This window comes from Bison bison, unplaced genomic scaffold (genome assembly GCF_000754665.1).
Source record: "Bison bison bison isolate TAMUID 2011002044 unplaced genomic scaffold, Bison_UMD1.0 scf7180017864355, whole genome shotgun sequence".
NCBI lineage: Eukaryota > Metazoa > Chordata > Mammalia > Artiodactyla > Bovidae > Bison > Bison bison.
In genome coordinates this window covers 1,141,435-1,161,914 of record NW_011494927.1, presented here as the reverse complement: position 1 = coordinate 1,161,914, position 20,480 = coordinate 1,141,435, and the positions used below count along the sequence as shown (strand labels likewise).

The 20,480-nt window shown below is 37.4% G+C and overlaps 1 protein-coding gene across 3 annotated transcripts in view; it reads left to right on the top strand.

Moving 5' to 3' along the window:
- GRIA4 (glutamate receptor, ionotropic, AMPA 4) overlaps nucleotides 1–20,480 on the top strand; it is a 673,532-nt gene that overhangs the window by 482,818 nt on the left and 170,234 nt on the right. For all 3 annotated transcript variants that reach the window (XM_010855154.1, XM_010855155.1, XM_010855156.1), the window contains exon 4: nucleotides 7,844–8,028. In XM_010855154.1, the coding sequence (XP_010853456.1) occupies nucleotides 7,844–8,028 (185 nt within the window). The remainder of the gene's footprint in view (nucleotides 1–7,843; nucleotides 8,029–20,480) is intronic.

Genomic DNA, 20,480 nt, shown 5'->3' with positions numbered 1-20,480 from the left:
CCCGCAGTCCAAGGGACTCTCAAGAGTCTTCTCCAACACCACAGTTCAAAAGCATCAATTCTTCGGTGCTCAGCTTTCTTCACAGTCCAACTCTTACATCCATACATGACCACTGGAAAAACCATAGCCTTGACTAGATGGACCTTTGTTGGCAAAGTAATGTCTCTGCTTTTCAACATGCTATCTAGGTTGGTCATAACTTTTCTTCCAAGGAGTAAGCATCTTTTAATTTCATGGCTGCAATCACCATCTGCAGTGATTTTGGAGCCCCAAGAAATAAAGTCTGCACTGTTTCCACTGTTTCCCCATCTGTTTCCCATGAAGTGATGGGACCAGATGCCATGAACTTCGTTTTCTGAATGTTGAACTTTAAGCCAACTTATACTGTCTTACTAGGTAGTTATTCTCAGCAAAGGTAAAGATTAAAATTCCAGACTTACAAAACATAGGCGATCCATATTAGAGAAAGAGAGTTGTAAACAATCACTTTTACCATATGATTCACAAGAATGAAGAGGGTACTTATCACCATATAGAAACACTAATGAAGGAAATGCCTGGATTCCTCAGTCCCAGGAGAGCCTTGCCTCTCCTCTTAATTCCTGAGTATTCAGGAATTAATAAGGAACAGAGAATTCCTTATAGATCCAAAACAGCACACAGGAAGCCACCTGTTAAATTCTTCCTGATACTCTATCAGATCTAATCTCTTGAAATCATTTGTCACTTCCACTGTATAATCATAAGCGATTTAATTTAGGTCCTACCTGAATGATCTAGTGGTTTTCCCTACTTTCTTCAATTTAAGTCTGAATTTTGCAATAAGTATTTCATGATCTGAGCCACAGTAAGTTCAGATTGGTGGGCGCTGGAGTGGTGGCTACCCCACGTCCAGGGTCATAGTAGAAGCCCCAGCAAGACTGTAGGAGGGGCGAAATCACATTTAGAATCAAGTGCCATAGGCGCCAGAAATGCTCAGAGAGCTCAAACAAACCTTGTGCACACCAGGACCCAAAGACCCTACAGAGACTGAAACAAAACTGTGTTTGAGTGTCTCCTGTGGAGGTACGGGTCAGAAGTGACCTGCCACAGGGATAGGGGCTTTGGGTTCAACAGACTTGTGTATGGCATAAGCCCTCTTGGAGCAGGTCCCATTAACCCCACAATAGAGCTGTCAGAACTTACACAGGACTGGAGAAATAGACTCTTGGAGGTCACAAACAGAACCTTGTGCACACAAGGACTCACGAGAAAGGAGCAGTGACCCCACAAGAGACCGACCTAGGCTTGCCCATGAGTGTCCAGGAGTCTCCAGCAGAGGCATAGGTCGGTGGCCTGCTGCAGGGTTGGGGGCACTGAGTGTAGCAGTGCATGCATGGGACCTTTTGAAGGAGGTTGCCATTATCTTCATTACCTCCACCATAGTTTGGCCTCAGGTAAATAACAGGGAGGGAACACAGTCCCAACTTTCAACAGAAAATTGGATTAAAGTTTTACTGAGCGTGGCCACGCCCATCAGAACAAGACCCAGTTTCCCCTTCAGTCAGTCTCTTCCATAAGAAAGTTTCCATAAGCCTCTTATCTTTCTCCATCAGAGGGCAGACAAACTGAAAACCACAATCACAGAAAACTAACCAATCTAATCACATGGACCACAGCATTGTCTAATTCAATGAAACTATGAGCCATGCCATGTAGGGCCACCCAAGACAGACAGGTCATGGTGGAGAGTTCTGACAAAACGTGGTCCACTGGAAAAGAGAATGGCAAGCCAATTCAGTATTCTTGCCTTAAGAACCCTATGAACAGCATGAAAAGGAAAAAAGATAGAACACTGAAAGATGAACTCCCCAGGTCCATAGGTGCCCAATATGCTACTGGAGATCAGTGGAGAAATAACTCCAGAAGGAATGAAGAGACAAAGCCAAAGCAAAAACAACACCCAGTTGTGGATGTGAATGGTGATGGAAGTAAAGTCCGATACTGTAAAGAACAATGCTGCATAGAAACCTGGAATATTAGGTCCATGAATCAAGGCAAATTGGAAGTGGTCAAATAGGAGATGGCAAGATGGAACATCGACATTTTAGAAATCAGCGAACTATAATGGACTGAATGGGTGAATTTAGCTCAGATGACCATTATATCTACTACTATGGGCAAGAATCCCTTAGAATAAATGAAGTAGCCATCATAATAAACAAAAGAGTCTGAAATTCAGTACTTGGATGCAAGCTCAAAAACAGCAGAATGATCTCTGTTTGTTTCCAAGGCAAACCATTTAATATCACAGTGATCCAAGTTTATGCCCTGACGAGTAATGCTGAAGAAGCTGAAATTGAGTGGTTCTGTGAAGACCTACAAGACCTTCTAGAACTAACACCCAAAAGAGATGTCTTTTTCACTATAGGGGACTGGAATGCAAAGGTAGGAAGTCAAGAAATACCTGGAGTAACAGGCAATTTTGGCCTTGGAGTACAGAATGAAGCAGGGCAAAGTCTAATAGAGTTTTGCCAAGAAAACACACTGCTCATAGTAAACACCCTCTTCCAATAACACAAGACAAGATTCTACACATGGACATCACCAGACGGTCAATCCCAAAATCAGGTTGATTATATTCTTTGCAGCCAAAGATGGGAAGCCATATCAGAGAGGAAATCCCAGTAACAGAATAAATGAGGAATGAAGATGTACACTAATGTCTAAACCAAGTTTGTGTGCTAGATGCATACTGAGGCCAAACAAAACGAAAAATCAGAGCTTTCAGCAGAGAAAAGTTTATTGATCTGGGGCACTGCCCTCCAGAGAAGATAGGAGATGGCTGTTCTCAGATCCATCATGCTGGCTGGCCAGGGCTCAAAGTTTTTAGAAGCAAGAAGGGTAAAGAGGAGGAAAGGGGGCTTTGTAATTTTAGCTTCCCACAGATCTCAATTGCAGACTTACTGCCACTGTCTTGTGACTCAGTGTGATTTTGATGATTGTTCCTGCAGAGCAAATTAGTAAGTCTTCAACTCTTATTCTACAGAGAGCAAAAACAATAGTTGAGACATTTTATTACTTATTTAGAGAGTTATGTGTTGGTCAAGAATGTCAGTTCGCAATGGCTCCTGATTTTTTTTGTTTTTTTCTTTTAAGACCTTTTGAGATTTCTGTTTCCTGCAAAACCATTTGGGTTTGCTTCACTTGTGTTCCCTCACTTTCCTAATTGTAGTAATTGTAAATGAGCCCACTCTTTGGAACTCAGGGAAGGCCTAGAAGACTTAAAACTTTTCTCTAAAAATAAGAAATGGGGGACTCTGAGGGACTTTTGAACCCAGGAAGATCCCTCAAGTCCTGTTTGATTTCATTAAGGCAGGACACAAATCTTCATGTTACATATGCATAAGGCAGGATACAAGGGAAAGAATACTTGATAGGGGCAAGGAAGGAGGGAATCTAGGTAAGATTTGAAAAGATAATTACAGGCATACATTACAAAAAGAAAGACTAAATGGAGCAATAGATATACTAGAATAATTATATAGTAATCAACATGCCTTCTAACTTCCTCTTTGGGTTTTTTGTTTTTTTTTTTCATTTAGATAAAACTAAATTCTCACTGCCACAGTATTTCATTTGGCAGGGTATCAGGTAATTCATATTTCAAATATGATCTCATCATCAATTTCATGTGTTGACATTAATTGAACATCTGTAATATTCGAAGCTCTGGCTTGTAGAAAATATACCTAAAAATCAAAATCCTTAAATCCGAGAGACTCATATAAAAATAGAAAACTGAGAAAAGGTGCTCTTATCAAAAAAATGCTTTGTACTCATTTTAAGTCTTCACTTTTAATCCACCCAGCTCTTCAATCTAACTACAGAGAGCAAGATCAGTTCAGTCACTCAGTAGTGTCTGACTCTTTTTGAATTCATGGACTGCAGCACACGAGGCTTCCCTGTCCATCACCAACACACAGAGCCCCCTTCAAGCTCATGTTCATCGAGTCAGTGATGCCATCCAACCATTTCATCCTCTGTTGCCCTTATTCCTGCCTTCAGTCTTTCCCAGCCACAGGGTCTTTCCCAATGAGTCAGGTTTTCTGGGGACCATCTGTTGGCCAAAGTATTGGGCCTTCAGCTTCAGCATCAGTCCTTCCAATGAATATTCAGGACTGATTTCCTTTAAGATTTACTGGCTTGATTTCCTTGCAGAAGACTCTCAAGAGTCTTCTCCAACAGCATAGTTTAAAAGCATCAATTCTATCTATGATCCAACTCTCACATACATATCACCACTAGAAAACCCATAGCTTTTACTATATGGACTTTACCTCTTCTTTTTCATATGCTATCTAGGTTTGTCGTAGCTTTTCTTCTAGGGAACAAGCAACGTTTAACTTCACAGCTACAGCCACCATCTGCAATGATTTGGGGCCAAAATAAAGTCTGTCACTGTTTCCATTGGTTCCCCATCGATTTGCCATGAAATGATGGGACCAGATGCCACTTTTTTGAATGTTGAGTTTTAAGCCGTCTTTATCACTCTTCTCTTTCACTTTGATCAAGAGGCTCTTTAGTTCCTCTTCACATTCTGCCATCAGGGTGGTGTTATTTGCATATCTGAGATTATTGATTTTTCTTCCTGCAATCTTCATTCCAGCTTGTACCTCATCAAGCATGGCATTTCACATAATGTACTTATGTATAAATGTACTTGCATATAAGTTAAATAAGCAAGGTGACAATATACACCCTTGAAACCAGTCTATTGTCCCACATCCAGTTCGAACTGTTGCTTCTTGACCTACGTACAGGTTTCTCAGGAGGCAGGTAAGGTGGTCTGGTATTCCCATCTCTTTAAGAATGTTCCTTCTTTTGTGTGATCCACACAGTCAAAGACTTTAGCGTAGTCAATGAAGCAGATGTAGATGCTTTTTTGGAATTCTCTTGCTTTTTATATGATCAAATGAATTTTGGTAATTTGATCTCTGGTTCCTCTGCCTTTTCTAAATCCATCTTGAACATCTGGAAGTTCTCGGTCCACATACTGTTGAAGCCTCTCTTGGAGAACTTTGAGCATTACTTTGCTAGTGTGTGAGATGAGTGCAATTGTTTGGTAGTCTGAACATTCTTCGGCATTGCCTTTCTTTGGGATTGAAATGAAAACTGATATTTTCCAATCCTGTGGCCACTGATGAGTTTTCCAAGTTTGCTAACATATTGAGTGCAGCACTTTCACAGCATCATCTTTTAGGATTTGAAATAGCTCAGCTGGATTCCATCACCTTCACTAGCTTTTTCATAGTGATGTTTTTTAAGGAGTATGGAAGGAAGAAATTATATGAAACTATATCTGGCATAGAATGAGCTCAAATAAGAATTATACCTTTTTAAAGGCTTAAGCTTACCTTTAAGAAGCATAGGTACCACCTTACCTGCCTCCTGAAAAACCAGTATGCAGGTCAAGAAGCAACAGTTAGAACCAGACATGGAAGAAAGGACTGGTTCCAAATTAGGAAAGGAGTATGTAAAGGCTGTATATTGTCACCTTGTTTATTTAACTTATATGCAGAGGACATCATGTGAAATGTTGGGATTGTAGAAGCACAAGATGGAATCACGTTTGCTGGGAGAAATACCAATAACCTCAGATATTCAGATGACACCACCCTTATGGTAGAAAGTGAGGAGGATCTAAAGAGTTTCTTGATGAAAGTGGAAGAGGAGAGTGGAAAAGATGACTTAAAACTCAACATTCAAAAAGTGAAGAACATGGCATCTGGTTCCATCACTTCATGGCAAATTCATGGAGAAACAATGGAAACAATGGCAGACTTTATTTTGGGGGGCTCAAAAATCATTGCATATGGTGACTGCAGCCATGAAATTAAAAGAGGCTTGCTCCTTAGAAGAAAAGGTATGACACACCTAGAGAGCATATTGAAAAGCAGAGACATTACTTTGCCAACAAAGATCTGTATCGTCAAAGCTATGGTTTTTCCAGTAGTCCTGAACTGATTTGAGAGTTGCACCATAAAGAAGGCTGAGAATTGAATATTTGATGCTTTTGAACTGTGGTGTTGGAGAAGACTCTTGAGAGTCCCTTGGACTGCAAGGAGATCCAACCAGTCCATTCTAAAGGAAATCAGTCCTGAATATCATTGGAAGGACTGATGCTGAAGCTGAAGCTCCAATACCCTGGCCACCTATGTGAAGATCTGACTCATTGGAAAAGACCCTGATGCTGGGAAAGATTAAGGCCAGAGGAGAATGGAATAACAGAGGATGATATGGGTAGATGGCATTATTGACTCGATGAACATGAATTTGAGCAAGGTTCTGGAGTTTCTTATGGACAGGGAACCCTGGTGTGCTGCAGTCCATGTGGTCCCAAAGAGCCAGACAACACTGAGTGACTGAACACCAACAAAAAGGCTTATGCCAAATGCTACAAATAGATTCAAAGTTTCTTTTCCTTTTTTGTTTTTTTGTTTTTTGTTTTTGTTTTTGTTTTTTTTCCCCCCACATTCCACTTCAAAACTGAGAGCTGGAAAAGGCAAGATTCCAAGGCAACATTAACATGAAGAAATATTCTAAAGCCTGGTTTTATGAGTCTTCCCCTTCTTCCTTTACCAAGATATTAAGATCCATACTTCTCCTCTATATGGAGAGAGATCTGGATCAAGAATAGACTAAAGACCATTCCACCCCCTGGAAGGCTGTCTCCCACTAATAAACACTCTTTCTTTAGCAGTCTTAGAGGTACCTTCTCAACCTTCAAGACCCAATTCAAATTGTTTCTTCTCAGGGCATTTTCCCTTGTCTCATCAAGGCAGATTTAACCAAACTTTCCCTTGGGCCAAAACTTTCCCTTGTGTGCAGCAATCATTACAGTTTTAAACTAAGTTGCTTTTTTTTTTTTTTTTTGAATTTATTTTCCTCTACTAGATTATGAGCTTGAGAGGTCATTCCTTCACCTGGTTTTCATTCAATTCCCCCTCAATCCACTTAATTCCCCTGCCAAGACAGGAAGAGTTAAATAATGCTTTCTCCACTTATAATAATGGGTCTTCAATAAATACTGTTGTAATGTTTATTTCATAACTTATCTTCCACAGTTGAACCCCAAAATGTTATTACTTGTTTAAGAGGAGAGTCAATACAGATGTTCAAAATTAATTCTGTTGAGTGAGTAAAATTAGCAAAGATTTTGGAAATTGTTCTTGACTACAGAGGGTACTAGATTTTGTTTTAGGTTTATCTCATCAAAAATGTCTCCAAAGCAATGTCTTTGGTAGAAGAATTTTGAGAACCTTTTCAAGGTATGATTTGATACTTCATTCAAGCAATATTTTTAAGGAATTTATTCAGTAGAGAGATTTTGAGAGTGCTTACTCAAGGTATGATGTTGTTACTTCATTTCAGGCAATATTTTTAAGGCATGATTTTGTCTTGAGTAAAGAAATTAAAGAGGCTTCCTTGGCAGCTCAGAGATAAAAGACTCTGCCTGCAATGCAGGAGCCACAGGAGATGAGGGTTCAGTTCATGGGTCAGGAAGATCCCCTGGAGAAGGGCATGGCAACCCACTCCAGTATTCTTGCCTGGAGAATCCCATGTATAGAAGAGCCTTGTGGGCTACAGTACATAGAGTTGCAAAGAGTTGAATGTGACTGAAGCAACTTAGCATACACACATGCAAAGTAAGGAAAATTGAATGATTCAGAAATAACCATTCATATTTTTAAATTTCTAAGAATTCATTTTTTAATATAAAAATATTGATGTAGAATCCGTGCCTGCATAAGTTATTTAAGGACATGTTTTTAGTAACCACTCTGAATTTTTTCCCCACTAGGATACTCGATACTTCAAGCTATTATGGAAAAAGCAGGACAAAATGGTTGGCACGTCAGCGCTATATGTGTGGAAAATTTTAGTGATGTCAACTACAGGCAACTTTTAGAAGAACTTGATAGAAGACAAGAGAAGAAATTTGTAATAGACTGTGAAATAGAGAGGCTTCAAAACATATTAGAACAGGTAAGTGCTGGATTTTATGTTGTTATTATTAACCTAGATCTTCTACAAATATGGTTGACCTTTATTGATGGATAAATATGTTGTCTCACCCATTTAGTCAAAGTGTGGAGTCTGGGAGTTTTTGCTCCATGATCTATTTATTTCTAATATTAAGTCATGGGGCTTTCCAGGTAGCTCAGTGGTAAAGAACCCACCTGTCAATGCAAGGGACACAAGAGATGAGGAATCAATCCCTGGTGGGTGGGGGCGGAGGTAGGGGGAGAAGATCTCCTGGAGGATTAAATGGCAACCCACTCCAGTATTCTTGCCAAAAGAATTCCACGGACAGAGGAGCCTGGCTGGCTACAGTCCATGGGGTCACAAAGAGTTGGACACAACTTAGCGACTGAGCACACACACAAGCAAGACTAAATCATAATTTTTTAACACCAAAGACCATTTTTGTTCTCAATGTACTTAGAAGCACTATTTCTCATACATTTTTAAGCTGTACAATAGAAAGGACTTTTTGAGACTCAAGAGCTGTTGACCTCCTATTTTCATAAACACTAATTCTAAAGATTATTAGAATATTACAAAATGTGACTCTGTACTTTTTATAACCTTTAGAGAACTAGCTATGTGAGAAATATCCAAATGAATTAATAAAGCAATGAAATAAAACAAAATTAAGTGACATACTGTGATTATTTTCTTCTAAATGTTTTAAGTAAATACATTGCCACTACAGTGAAGATGATTTTCAAATCTTCTCCCAAGGAAGAATCCTTTAATGAAGACTTTCAGTGCTTGTTGACTTGATTTAAAGCATATAGGAAAAGGTAAAATTGAACTCTGTCATTGCATTAATCGATAGAAAAATATCATCAAATAAGGGATAATACTTGCTCCTAATCCTGCATGTCCTGATAAAACTTTAAAGGCTGTATTTGGCCAAAACTGCAGTGAATGAATGCCATCTAGTGGTTTTATAAATGTTTGCTCATATTTACCTACAATATCTTATGCTTGCTGAACAATATTGTAGCATGTTTCATTTGTTAGTTACATACAGTTCATTTGCATAACCTGATTTGATTTGATTACTATGATTTGATTCATAGTAATAACTTACCAATTTGAAAGTTTATTTATAAGAACAATTTAAGTACTCAACTCTACAAATCAAAACCAAGACATATTTCAGAGATTTCTCCTTAATATCCAGGGACACTAAACTAGATGCCATAAGTTTCTTTATTCAACAGTAATTAGCATTTGTAAAAGTCAAAAGCAAAAAAGCATGTAGAATTTCTTGTAAAGTTCTTTGAAGCCAGACTATACTGTAAGAAAAAAAATGACAGTATTCTCCACCCGTTGCCCTTTTATAGAAGAAAGTTAAAGTGATGTCGCTCAGTCGTGTCCGACTCTTTGTGACCCCACGGACTGTAGCCTACTACGCTCCTCCATCCATGGGATTTTCCAGACAAGAGTACTGGAGTGAGTTGCTATTTCCTTCTCCAGGGAATCTTCCAGACCCAGGGATCGAACCCGGGTCTCCCTCACTGTAGGCAGACGCTTTACCGTCTGAGCTACCAGGGAAGTCCTTTATAGAAGAAGGGGTGAAAAAACAACAGTTGATTGATGAATTGCTATTATTCTATTAGAAAATGTTAATTGTAACCTGTATATCACTCAGGTTTATTCCTCAGGGAGTCCAAGAAATCATTAAGGTTGTAATTACATAAAGTATATGAAACTTTTAGTGTGCATTTATGGAATCCAGGAAAGAAGGTTACCTTCTCTCTTGAGCAAGACCTAGTCACTTCAGCTCAAACTCCCATTTCTTCCTTCTCCCACTCCACTCCTATGCTGAGAGTTTGAGTTGTTTGACATGAATAACTGAAACTTTGTAAATAACTCTTCACAAATCCTACAGGACAGTCAATTGTAAGAACTTCAGGGATTACCAACTTCCTGTCAGTTGGTGAGTAAGGCTCAAACCCTCTATTTGCTAAAAGACTTGTGCTATGAAAGACCACCTCTGGAGAAGGCAAGTGAGTGCCTAGAACACACTGACCCATTTCAGAGGTTTAGCAGGTTTCTAAGAAGAAAATCAGCACACCCAGGGGTATGGATAATTGTTGAATAAATAAAATTAAATAAACTCTTGCTAAGGAAACCAGGCATCTTATTTTTGTCACAGTTTCAAAGAAATTAATTTTTCCAGGTTTATTGAGATATGATTAACATACAAGAGAAATACATTATACTTAGATATACAAGTATACTGTGAAATGGTTACCACAGTAGGGTTAGCTAGCACCTCCATCGTGTGCTGTAACCTGTCACTCAGTCGTGTCTGACTCTGTGACTCCGTGGACTGCAGCCCACCAGGCTCCTCTGTCCATAGGATTTTCCAGGCAAGAATACTGGAGTGGATTGCCATTTCCTCCTCCAGCACTTCACATAATGACTTTTTCTTCTTGCGTACCTTTGATGACTACACAAACTGTACTTTTTTTTTTTTCTTAAGAGTGGGAACACTTAAGATCTATTTTTTTTAGCAACTTCTGAGTATATGATACAGTGTTGTTAACTATAATCACCAAGCTGTACATCAGACACCCAAAACTTAGAAAAGTTGAGTGTTTACCATTATCAACTCTATTTTAATTATTCCAGAATTCTAAGAGTTTTGTTTACCATGAATGCACAGTAATAATGAGACTTTAACAAATCTTTGTCTCTAAAATATCACTCAAATATAAATCTCATAATTTGTAACAAAGTCCACTCTAGTGTAAGAATACATTATATGTTCTTAATTGTCCTATAAGATTTCTCCTCAAGAAAAGCTCTTCCTACCCTGAACATTTTTTCACTGTCTATATTTTAATTCCTGTGGCTCTAAGCAAAATCACTTTTAATGTTTCTTGATTTCATTTCTGATTCATCTAAAAACAAAAGCTAAACCAAGCTTTGTCAGGAATTTGTACATGCACTTCAATAACTCTGTTTCAACATCTTATTTAATAAAATAATAGAAAAAAGTTTCAGAGAATCAAAGCATTTTTTTACAAAGTAAAATGATAAATAATCTTGATCAAAAAAATGTCTCTGAGTTTTTTCTATTAAAATATAAATGATTTTAAAGTATACAACATAAAGTCAATATTTTCATAGATTATATTCCATTTAGAGTTATTATAAAATATCAGCTATATACCCTGCACTGTACAACATATCTTTGAATCTTACTTACTCTATGCATAGTAAATTGTACCATTTAATCCCCTACTCCTATCTTGTCGCTCACCTATTTTCTCTTCCTGTTGGTAACCATTAGTTATTTCTCTATGTTTGTGAGTCTGTTTCTGTTTTGTTATGTCAATTTCTTTAATTTATTTCTTAAATTCAACATATAAGTGATTATAAACAGTATTTGTCTTTCTTTGTCTGATTTATTTCACTAAGTAAAATACCATCCAGTTCTATCCATGGCAATTTTCTGTTTCTTTATGATTGAGTAATATTTCATGATATACCACATCTTCTTTATCCATTATCCATTTTCCATTATCCATTTTTATCCATTTATCCACTTAGATTACTTCTTTACCTTGGGTATTGTAAATAATGCAACTATGAACTTTGAGGTGTATATATCTTTTAAATTAGTTTTTTTTTTTTTTTTGAATGTATACCCAGGAGTGGGATTCCTAAACAATATAGTAGTTCTATCTTTTTATTTTTTAAAGGAACTTTCATATTTGTTTCCATAGTGGCAGCACCAGTTAACATCCCCTCTAACAATGTAGTAGTGTTCCCTTTTCTTCATATCCTTGCCTACATTTGTTATTTGTGGGCTTTTGACAACAATGGTCATTCTGACAGTTGTGAGGTACTATGTTATTATAGTTTTTGATTTGCATTTCGCTAACATAGTGGTGTTGAGCATCTTTTCATGTGACTGTTGGCCATCTCCATCAAAAAAGAAACAATGTTAATTCAGGCCTTCTGCCAATGTTTTAATCAGATTTTTTTTATCTTAAATTCTATGTGCTGTTTAATATTTGGACTATTAATCCTTTATCACTCATATCCTTTGTTAGTAATTGTTCTCATTAAGTTGTCTTTCTATCTTGTCAATGGTTTCCTTTATTATGAAAAAGCTTTTTAAGTTTGATAAGGTATCATTTGTTTACTTTTGTTTGTTTCCTTTGTCTGAAAAGAATGGTCCAAACTATATTGCTATGATTTATGTCAAAGATGGTGTTCTGAACATTTTCTTCTAAGAGTTTTATGGTTTCCAGCCTTTAATACTTTCCAGTCTTTAACACTTTATTTGTGTATAAGGTCTGACAAAATGTTCTAATTTCATTCTTTTACATATAACTGTCCAATTTTCCCAGCACGACTTGGTAAAAAGACTGTCCTTTCTCCATTATGTATTCTTGTCTCTTTATTGTAGCTTAATTGACCATAGGTACATGGGTTTGTTTCTGGGGTCTTTAGTCTGTTCCATTGATCTGTTTGTCTTTTTGGTGCCAGTACCATACTGTTTTGATGACTGTAGCTGTTTAGTATAATAATGTCAGGGAGTGTGATTACCTCCTGTTTTATTCTTTTTTCTCAAGATTGTTTCAGCTATTCAGGATCTTTTTTGGTTCCATATACATTTTGGGATTATTTGCTCTAGTTCTGCGAAAAATATCACTGTATTTTGGTAGGAATTGCATTAAATCTGTATTAAAGCTCTAGGATGGTCATAAAAAAACTAGCCAGAATCCCAGAGAGTTTTCAATCTGCTTCCTTCCCATTTTCCCAAAAACAAGTGGATGTGTGTGCATTCTTCAAAGTAAAATCTCAGTTTCTTACAGCCCCGTCTTCAAACCAGCTAAAGTGATGTGTCTTCTCAATGTGAGACCCCAGGAATGAGGTGTTCAATATGTAGTTCAAACTCTGATTTCTTTGCCTCCTTTCTTACCTATCTTTGTGTGGGTCTTTCTTACAGTCTTGCTTGTGGAAGAGCTGGCTGCCAGTTTCCAATTTCTTTACAGCTAGAGTTGCTTCACATGCAGATATATTTTTGATGTGTTTGTGGGAGTAAGTGAGCTCAAAGTCCTCCTTCTCTGCCATCTTTTTTTCCCTTCAAAAAAAAAAAAAAAAAAGGCTTTGACAAGTTAGCCCTTTCTTGGGTGGAGAAATTAATACAATGAGGATAAGAGAATGTGTTATTAAATGAGGATAAGAGAATGTGTTATTAAATGAGGATAAGAGAATGTGTTACTAAATTTCTAGAAGGGCACACTTCATATTTTGGTGGCAGCCCTCAATAATTACTTCTGTGACATTTTAATTTGTACCAACTTTCAAAAACATGATGGAAATAGCTCACAATTTATTTTCAAAATACATTAATATACAACTGTTTTGAGAAGCACTTTATCTTTTGTATATGTTTTCCAAATTATTTTTATGCTATGAAATAATTAGTTCTCATAAATGTCTGATAGTTAAAATAGCACTTAGCCATATATTCATTCAAATATCTCAAAACATGAATTTCAAAACAAGTATTTGAAAATGAGTTTTAAATATATATTGATTTTTCCACTCTTAAATACACAATAGGGGGAAAAATGAATAAGTATCACTTATTAAATAAGTAAAATGAATAAGTATACTGAATAAGTATCACTCACTGGGCTGTAAGAATTATAAAATAGAGAGATTTTATATATTTTATATATAGAGAAATACATAAAAATATTAAAAATATATTTAAAATTCTATAAAAATAGAAATATATTTTAATAAAAACCACCAAGTTAGGTTTATTGTATTGTTAGTGTCATAGTCCAATAAAAAATTGCATTATTATCTCTCTGAATCCCACAGAAATTTGGTTTACTCATTGGCCAAAAAAAAAAATTATGAAAAGAAGCATAAAGCTAAAAATAGTTTGGGGGTATTTGTTGAATTTGTGATTAATTAATGATAGTTTCAATTTTTACTTAGTATACAATTTTAGACACTAACACTACTCATTATTCATCTTACCTAGTTTCTTTATCAATTGTTTTATGGCATAGCTTAATATGATTATATTATATAGTCATTATATTATATAATATAGGTGCTTACTATAACTCCTTATTGCCAAATTCACACTTAAATTGAAGAAAGTAGGGGAAACTATTAGGCCCTTCTGGTATACAGTGCAAGTGACAAGTAGATTCAAGGGATTAGATCTGATAGAGTGCCTGAAAAACTACGGACAGAGGTAAACAACATTGTACAGGAGGTGGTGATCAAAAACATCCGCAAGAAAAAGAAATGCAAAAAGGCAAAATGGCTGTCTGAGGAAGCCTTACAAGTAGCTGCAGAAACAAGAGAAGTGAAAGGCAAAGGAGAAAAGGAAAGACATACCCATCTGAATGTAGATTTCCAAAGACTAACAAGGAAAGATGAGAAAGTCTTCCTAAGAGAATGGTGCAGAGAAATAGAGGAAAACAATAGAATGGAAAAGACTAGAGATCTCTTCAAGAAAATTAGAGATACCAAGGGAACATTTCATGCAAAGATGGGCACAATACTGGACAGAAATAGTATGGACCTAACAGAAGCAGAAGATATTAGGAAGAGGTGGCAAGAATACACCAAAGAACTATACGAAAAAATGACCTTAATGACCCAGATAACCACGATGATGTGATCACTCATGAAGAGTCAGACATCGTGGAGTGTAAAGTCAGGTGGGCCTTAGGAAACATCACTATGAACAAAGCTAGTGGAGGGGATGGAATTCCAGCTGAGCTATTTCAAATCCTAAAAGATGATGCTGTGAAAGTGCTGCACTCAATATGCCAGCACATTTGGAAAACTCAGCAGTGACCACAGAACTGGAATAGGTGGTTTTCATTACAGTCCCAAAGAAAGGCAATGCCAAAGAATGTTCAAACTACAGCACAATTGCACTCATTTCACATGCTAGCAAACAAATGCTCAAAATTATCTGAGTCAGGCTTCAACAGTACATGAACCAAGAAATTCCAAATGTTCAAGCTAGATTTAGAAAAGGCAGAGGAGCCAGAGATCAAATTGCTAGCATCTGTTGGATCATAGGAAAAGCAAAAACTTCCAGAAAAACATCTACTCCTGCTTTACTGACTACCCCAAAGCCTTTGACTGTGTGGATCACAACAAACTGTGGGAAATTATTAAAGAGATAGGAATACCAGACCACCTTACCTGCCTCCTGAGAAACCTGTATGTAGGTCAAGCAGCAACAGTTAGAAACAGAAATGGAACAGCAGGTTTATTCCAAATTGGGAAAGGAGTACATCAAGGCTATATATTATCACCCTGTTTATTTAACTTATATGCAGAGTACATCATGTGAAATGCCAGGCTGGATGAAGCACAAGCTGGAATCAAGGTAGCTTAGAGAAATATAAATAACCTCAGATATGCAGATGACACCACCCTTATGGCAGAAAGAGGAATTAAAGATCCTCTTGATGAAAGTGAAATAGGAGAGTGAAAAAGCTAACTTAAAACTCAGCATTCAAAAAATGAAGATCATGGCACCCAGTCCCATTACTTTATGGCAAATAGATGGGGAAACAATGGAAACAGTGACGGACTTTCTTTTCTTGGGCTCCAAAATCACTGCAGATGGTGATGGCAGCCATGAAATTAAAATACATTTGCTCCTTGGAAAACAAGCTATGACAAACCTAGAGAGTGTATTTAAAAGCAGAGACATTACTTTTACAACAAAGGTCCATATAGTCAAAGCTATGTATTTTTTTCAGTAATCATGTATGTATGTGAGAACTGGACCTTAAAGAATGCTGAGCACCGAAAAATTGATGGTTTTGAATTATGGACTTCAAGCATATCAAACCTAAAGGAGTCAATCCAAAAGGAAATCAGTCCTGAATATTCATTAGAAGGACTGATGCTGAAACTGAAACTCCAATACTTTGGCCATCTGTTCAAAGAGCATGTTTCCAACTCATTAGAAAAGACACTAATGCTGGGAAATATTGAAGGCAGGAGGAGAAGGGGATGACAGAGGACAAAATTGTTGGATGGCATCACCTACTCAACGAGCTTGAGTTTGAGCAAGCTCCAGGAGATGGGGAAGGACAGGGAAGCCTAGAGTGTAGCAGTCCATGGGGTCAACAGAGTCGAACATGACTGAGCGACTGAACAACAGCAATGTAGCTTGAAATAAGTGAATTATTTTTATATCAAAAGAAGTGCCCACTATAAATAGGAAACCTTTTCATATATTATTTGATTTCTACACATATCCGTTGACTTTAAATTTTGAACTTAATTACTAGCAAAAATCCCTAATAATTTTTCTCATGCCTTATCAATCTTCTTCCTCTCCCTTTGGTCTATTTACTTATATCCATGAAATTATGATATTTACAAAAATGGTGAATGTTTTCACTTTCTGAGACATGGGTAATAAATCCCCAATCATAAATTTTTAATTAATTTATTTATTTTAATTGGAGGCTAATTATTTTACAACATTGTAGTGGTTTTTGCCATACATTGACATGAATCAGCCATGTGTGTACTTGTGTTCCTCATCCTGAAGCCCCTCCCACCTCCCTGCCCTCCCCATCCCTCAGGGTCATCCCAGTGCACCAGCCCTGAGTTCCCTGTCTCATGCATTAAACCTGGACTGGCGATCTATTTCACATATGATAATATACATGTTTCAATGCTAATCTCTCAAATCAGCCCAACTCGCCTTCTGCCACAGAGTTCAAAAGTCTGTTCTTTACGTCTGTGTCTCTTTTGCTGTCTCGTGTATAGGGTCATCATTACCATCTTTCTAAATTCCATGTATTTGCATTAATATACTGTATTGCTGTTTTTCTTTCTGACTTACTTCACTCTATATAATAGGCTCCAGTTTCATCCACCTCATTAGAACTGATTGAAATGCATTCTTTTTAATAGCTGAGTGATATTCCATTGTGTATATGTACCAGAGTTGTCTTATCCATTCATCTGCTGATGGACATCTAGGTTGCTTCCATGTCATGGCTATTTTAAACAGTGCTGTGATGAACATTGGGGTACATGTGTCTCTTTCAATTCTGATTTCCTCAGTGCGTATGCCCAGCAGTGGGATTGCTGGGTCATATGTCAGTTTTATTTCCAGGTTTATAAGGAATCTCCTCTCTGTTCTCCATTGGAGAAGGAAATGGCAACCCACTGCAGTATTCTTGCCTAAAGAATCCTGTGGACAGAGGAGCCTGGTGGGCTGCTGTCCATAGGGTCGCATAGAGTCAGACACGACTGAAGCGACTTAGCATGCATGCATGAGTTGGAGAAGGAAATGGCAACCCACTCCATATTCTTGCCTGGAGAATCCCAGAGACGGAGGAGCCTGGTGAGCTGCTGTCTATGGGGTTGCACAAAGTCGGACACGACTGAAGCAACACAGCAGCAGCAGCTCTCTGTTCTCCATGGTGGCTATACTAGTTTCCATTACCACCAACAGTGTAAGAGGGTTCCCTTTTCTCCACACTCTCTCCAGCATTTATTGTGTATATACTTTTTTATAGCAGCCATTCTGACTGGCATGAGATGGTATCTCATTGTGATTTTGATCTGTATTTCTCTGATAATGAGTGGTGTTGAGCGTCTTTTCATTCATTTGTTTTTGTTAGTAATCTGTATGCCTTCTTTGGAGAAATGTCTGTTTAGTTCTTTGACCCATTTTTTGATTGGGTCATTTATTTTTCTGGTATTGAGCTGCAGGAGCTGCTTGTATACTTTTGAGATTAATTCTTTGTCCGTTGCTTCATTTGCTATTATTTTCTCTCATTCTGAAGGCTGTCTTTTCACCTTGCTTATAGTTTCCTTCTTTGTACAAAACCTTTTAAGTTTAAGTGGGTCCCATTTGTTTATTTTTGCTTTTATTTCCACTACTCTGAGAAGTAGGTGATAGAGGATCTTGCTGTGATTTATGTCAGAGAGTGTTTTGCCTATGTTCTCTTCTAGGAGTTTTATGGTTTCTGATCTTACATTTAGATCTTTAATCCATTTTGAGTTTATTTTTGTGTATGGTCTAAGAAAGTGTTCTAGTTTCATTCTTTTACAAGTGGTTGACCAGTTTTCCCAGCACCACTTGTTAAAGAGATTGTCTTTTCTCCATTGTATATTATTGCTTCCTTTGTCAAAGATAAGGTGTCCATAGGTGCGTAGATTTATCTCTGGGCTTTATATTTCATTCCATTGATCTATATTTCTGTCTTTGTGCCAGTACCATATTATCTTGATGACTGTAGCTTTGTAGTATAGTCTGAAGTCAGGCAGGTTGATTCCTCCAGTTCCATTCTTCTTTCAAAAGATTGCTTTGGCTATTCGAGGATTTTGGACTTCCATACAAATTGTGAAATTATTTGTTCTAGTTCTCTAAAAAAAAAATAGCTTTGGTAGCTTGACAGGGATTGCATTGAAACTATAGATTGCCTTGGGCAGTATACTCATTTTCACTATATTGATTCTTCCTATCCATGAACATGTTATATTTCTCAATCTATTACTGTCATTTTTTATTTTTTTTCAATGTTTTACAGTTTTCAATATATAGGTATTTTTTTGTTTGTTTCTTTAGGTAGATATATTCCTAAGTATTTTATTCTTTTTGTTGCAATGATGAATGGAGTTGTTTCTTTAATTTCTCTTTCTATTTTCTCATTGTTAGTGTATAGGAATGCAAAGGATTTCTCTGTGTTAATTTTATATCCTTCAGCTTTACTATATTTATTGATTAGCTCTAGTAATTTTCTGGTGGAGTCTTTAGGGTTTTCTATGTAGAGGATCTTGTCATCTGCAAACAGTGAGAGGTTTACTTCTTCTTTTCCAATCTGGATTCCTTTTATTTCTTTGTCTGCTCTGATTGCTGTGGCCAAAACTTCCAAAACTATTTTGAATAATAGTGGTGAGAGTGGACACCCTTATCGTGTTCCTGACTTTAGGGGAAATGCTTTCAATTTTTCACCATTGAGGATATGGGTTTATCATACATGGCTTTTATTATGTTGAGGTATGTTCCTTCTATTCCTGCTTTCTGGAGGTTTTTATCATAAATGGATGTTGAATTTTGTCAAAGGCTTTCTCTGCTTCTATTGAGATAATCATATGGTTTTTATCTTTCAATTTGTTAATGTGGGATATCACATTGATTGATTTGTGGATATTAAAGAATCCTTGCATCCCTGGGATAAAGCCCACTTGGTCATGGTGTATGGTCTTTTTAATATGTTGTTGGATTCTGTTTGCTAGGATTTTGTTAAGGATTTTTGCATATGTGTTCATCAGTGATATTGGCCTGTACTTTTCTTTTTTGTGGCATCTTTGTCTGGTTTTGGTATTAGGGTGATTGCGGCCTCATAGAATGAGTTTAGAAGCTTACATTCCTCTGCACATTTCTGAAAGAGCTTTGGTAGGATAGGTGTTGGCTCCTCTCTAAATTTTTGGTAGAATTCAGCTGTGAAGACATCTGGTCCTGGACTGTTGCTTGTTGGAAGATTTCTGATTACAATTTTGATTTCCGTGCTTGTGATGGGTCTGTTAAGATCTTCTATTTCTTCTTGGTTCAGCTTTGGAAAGTTATACTTTTCTAAGAATCCATCCATTTCTTCCAAGTTGTCCATTTTATTTGCATATAGTTGCTCAGATCAGATCAGATCAGATCAGTCGCTCAGTCATGTCCAACTCTTTGCGACCCCATGAATCACAGCACACCAGGCCTCCCTGTCCATCACCAACTCCTGGAGTTCACTCAAACTCACGTCCATCGAGTCAGCAAGGCCATCCAGCCATCTCATCCTCTGTCGTCCCCTTCTCCTCCTGCCTCCAATCCCTCCCAGCATCAGAGTCTTTTCCAATGAGTCAACTCTTCCCATGAGGTGGCCAAAGTACTGGAGTTTCAGCTTTAGCATCATTCCTTCCAAAGAAATCCCAGGGCTGATCTTCAGAATGGACTGGTTGGATCTCCTTGCAGTCCAAGGGACTCTCAAGAGTCTTCTCCAACACCACTGTTCAAAAACATCAATTCTTTGGCGCTCAGCCTTCTTCACAGTCCAACTCTCACATCCATACATGACCACAGGTAAAACCATAGCCTTGACTCAATGGACCTTTGTTGGCAAAGTAATGTCTCTGCTTTTGAATACGCTATCCAGGTTGGTCATAACTTTCCTTCCAAGGAATAAGCGTCTTTTAATTTCATGGCTGCAGTCACCATCTGCAGTGATTTTAGAGCCCAGAAAAATAAAGTCTGACACTGTTTCCACTGTTTCCCTATCTATTTCCCATGAAGTGGTGGAACCAGATGTCATGATCTTCGTTTTCTGAATATTGAGCTTTAAGCCAACTTTTTCACTCTCCACTTTCACTTTCATCAAGAGGCTTTTGAGTTCCTC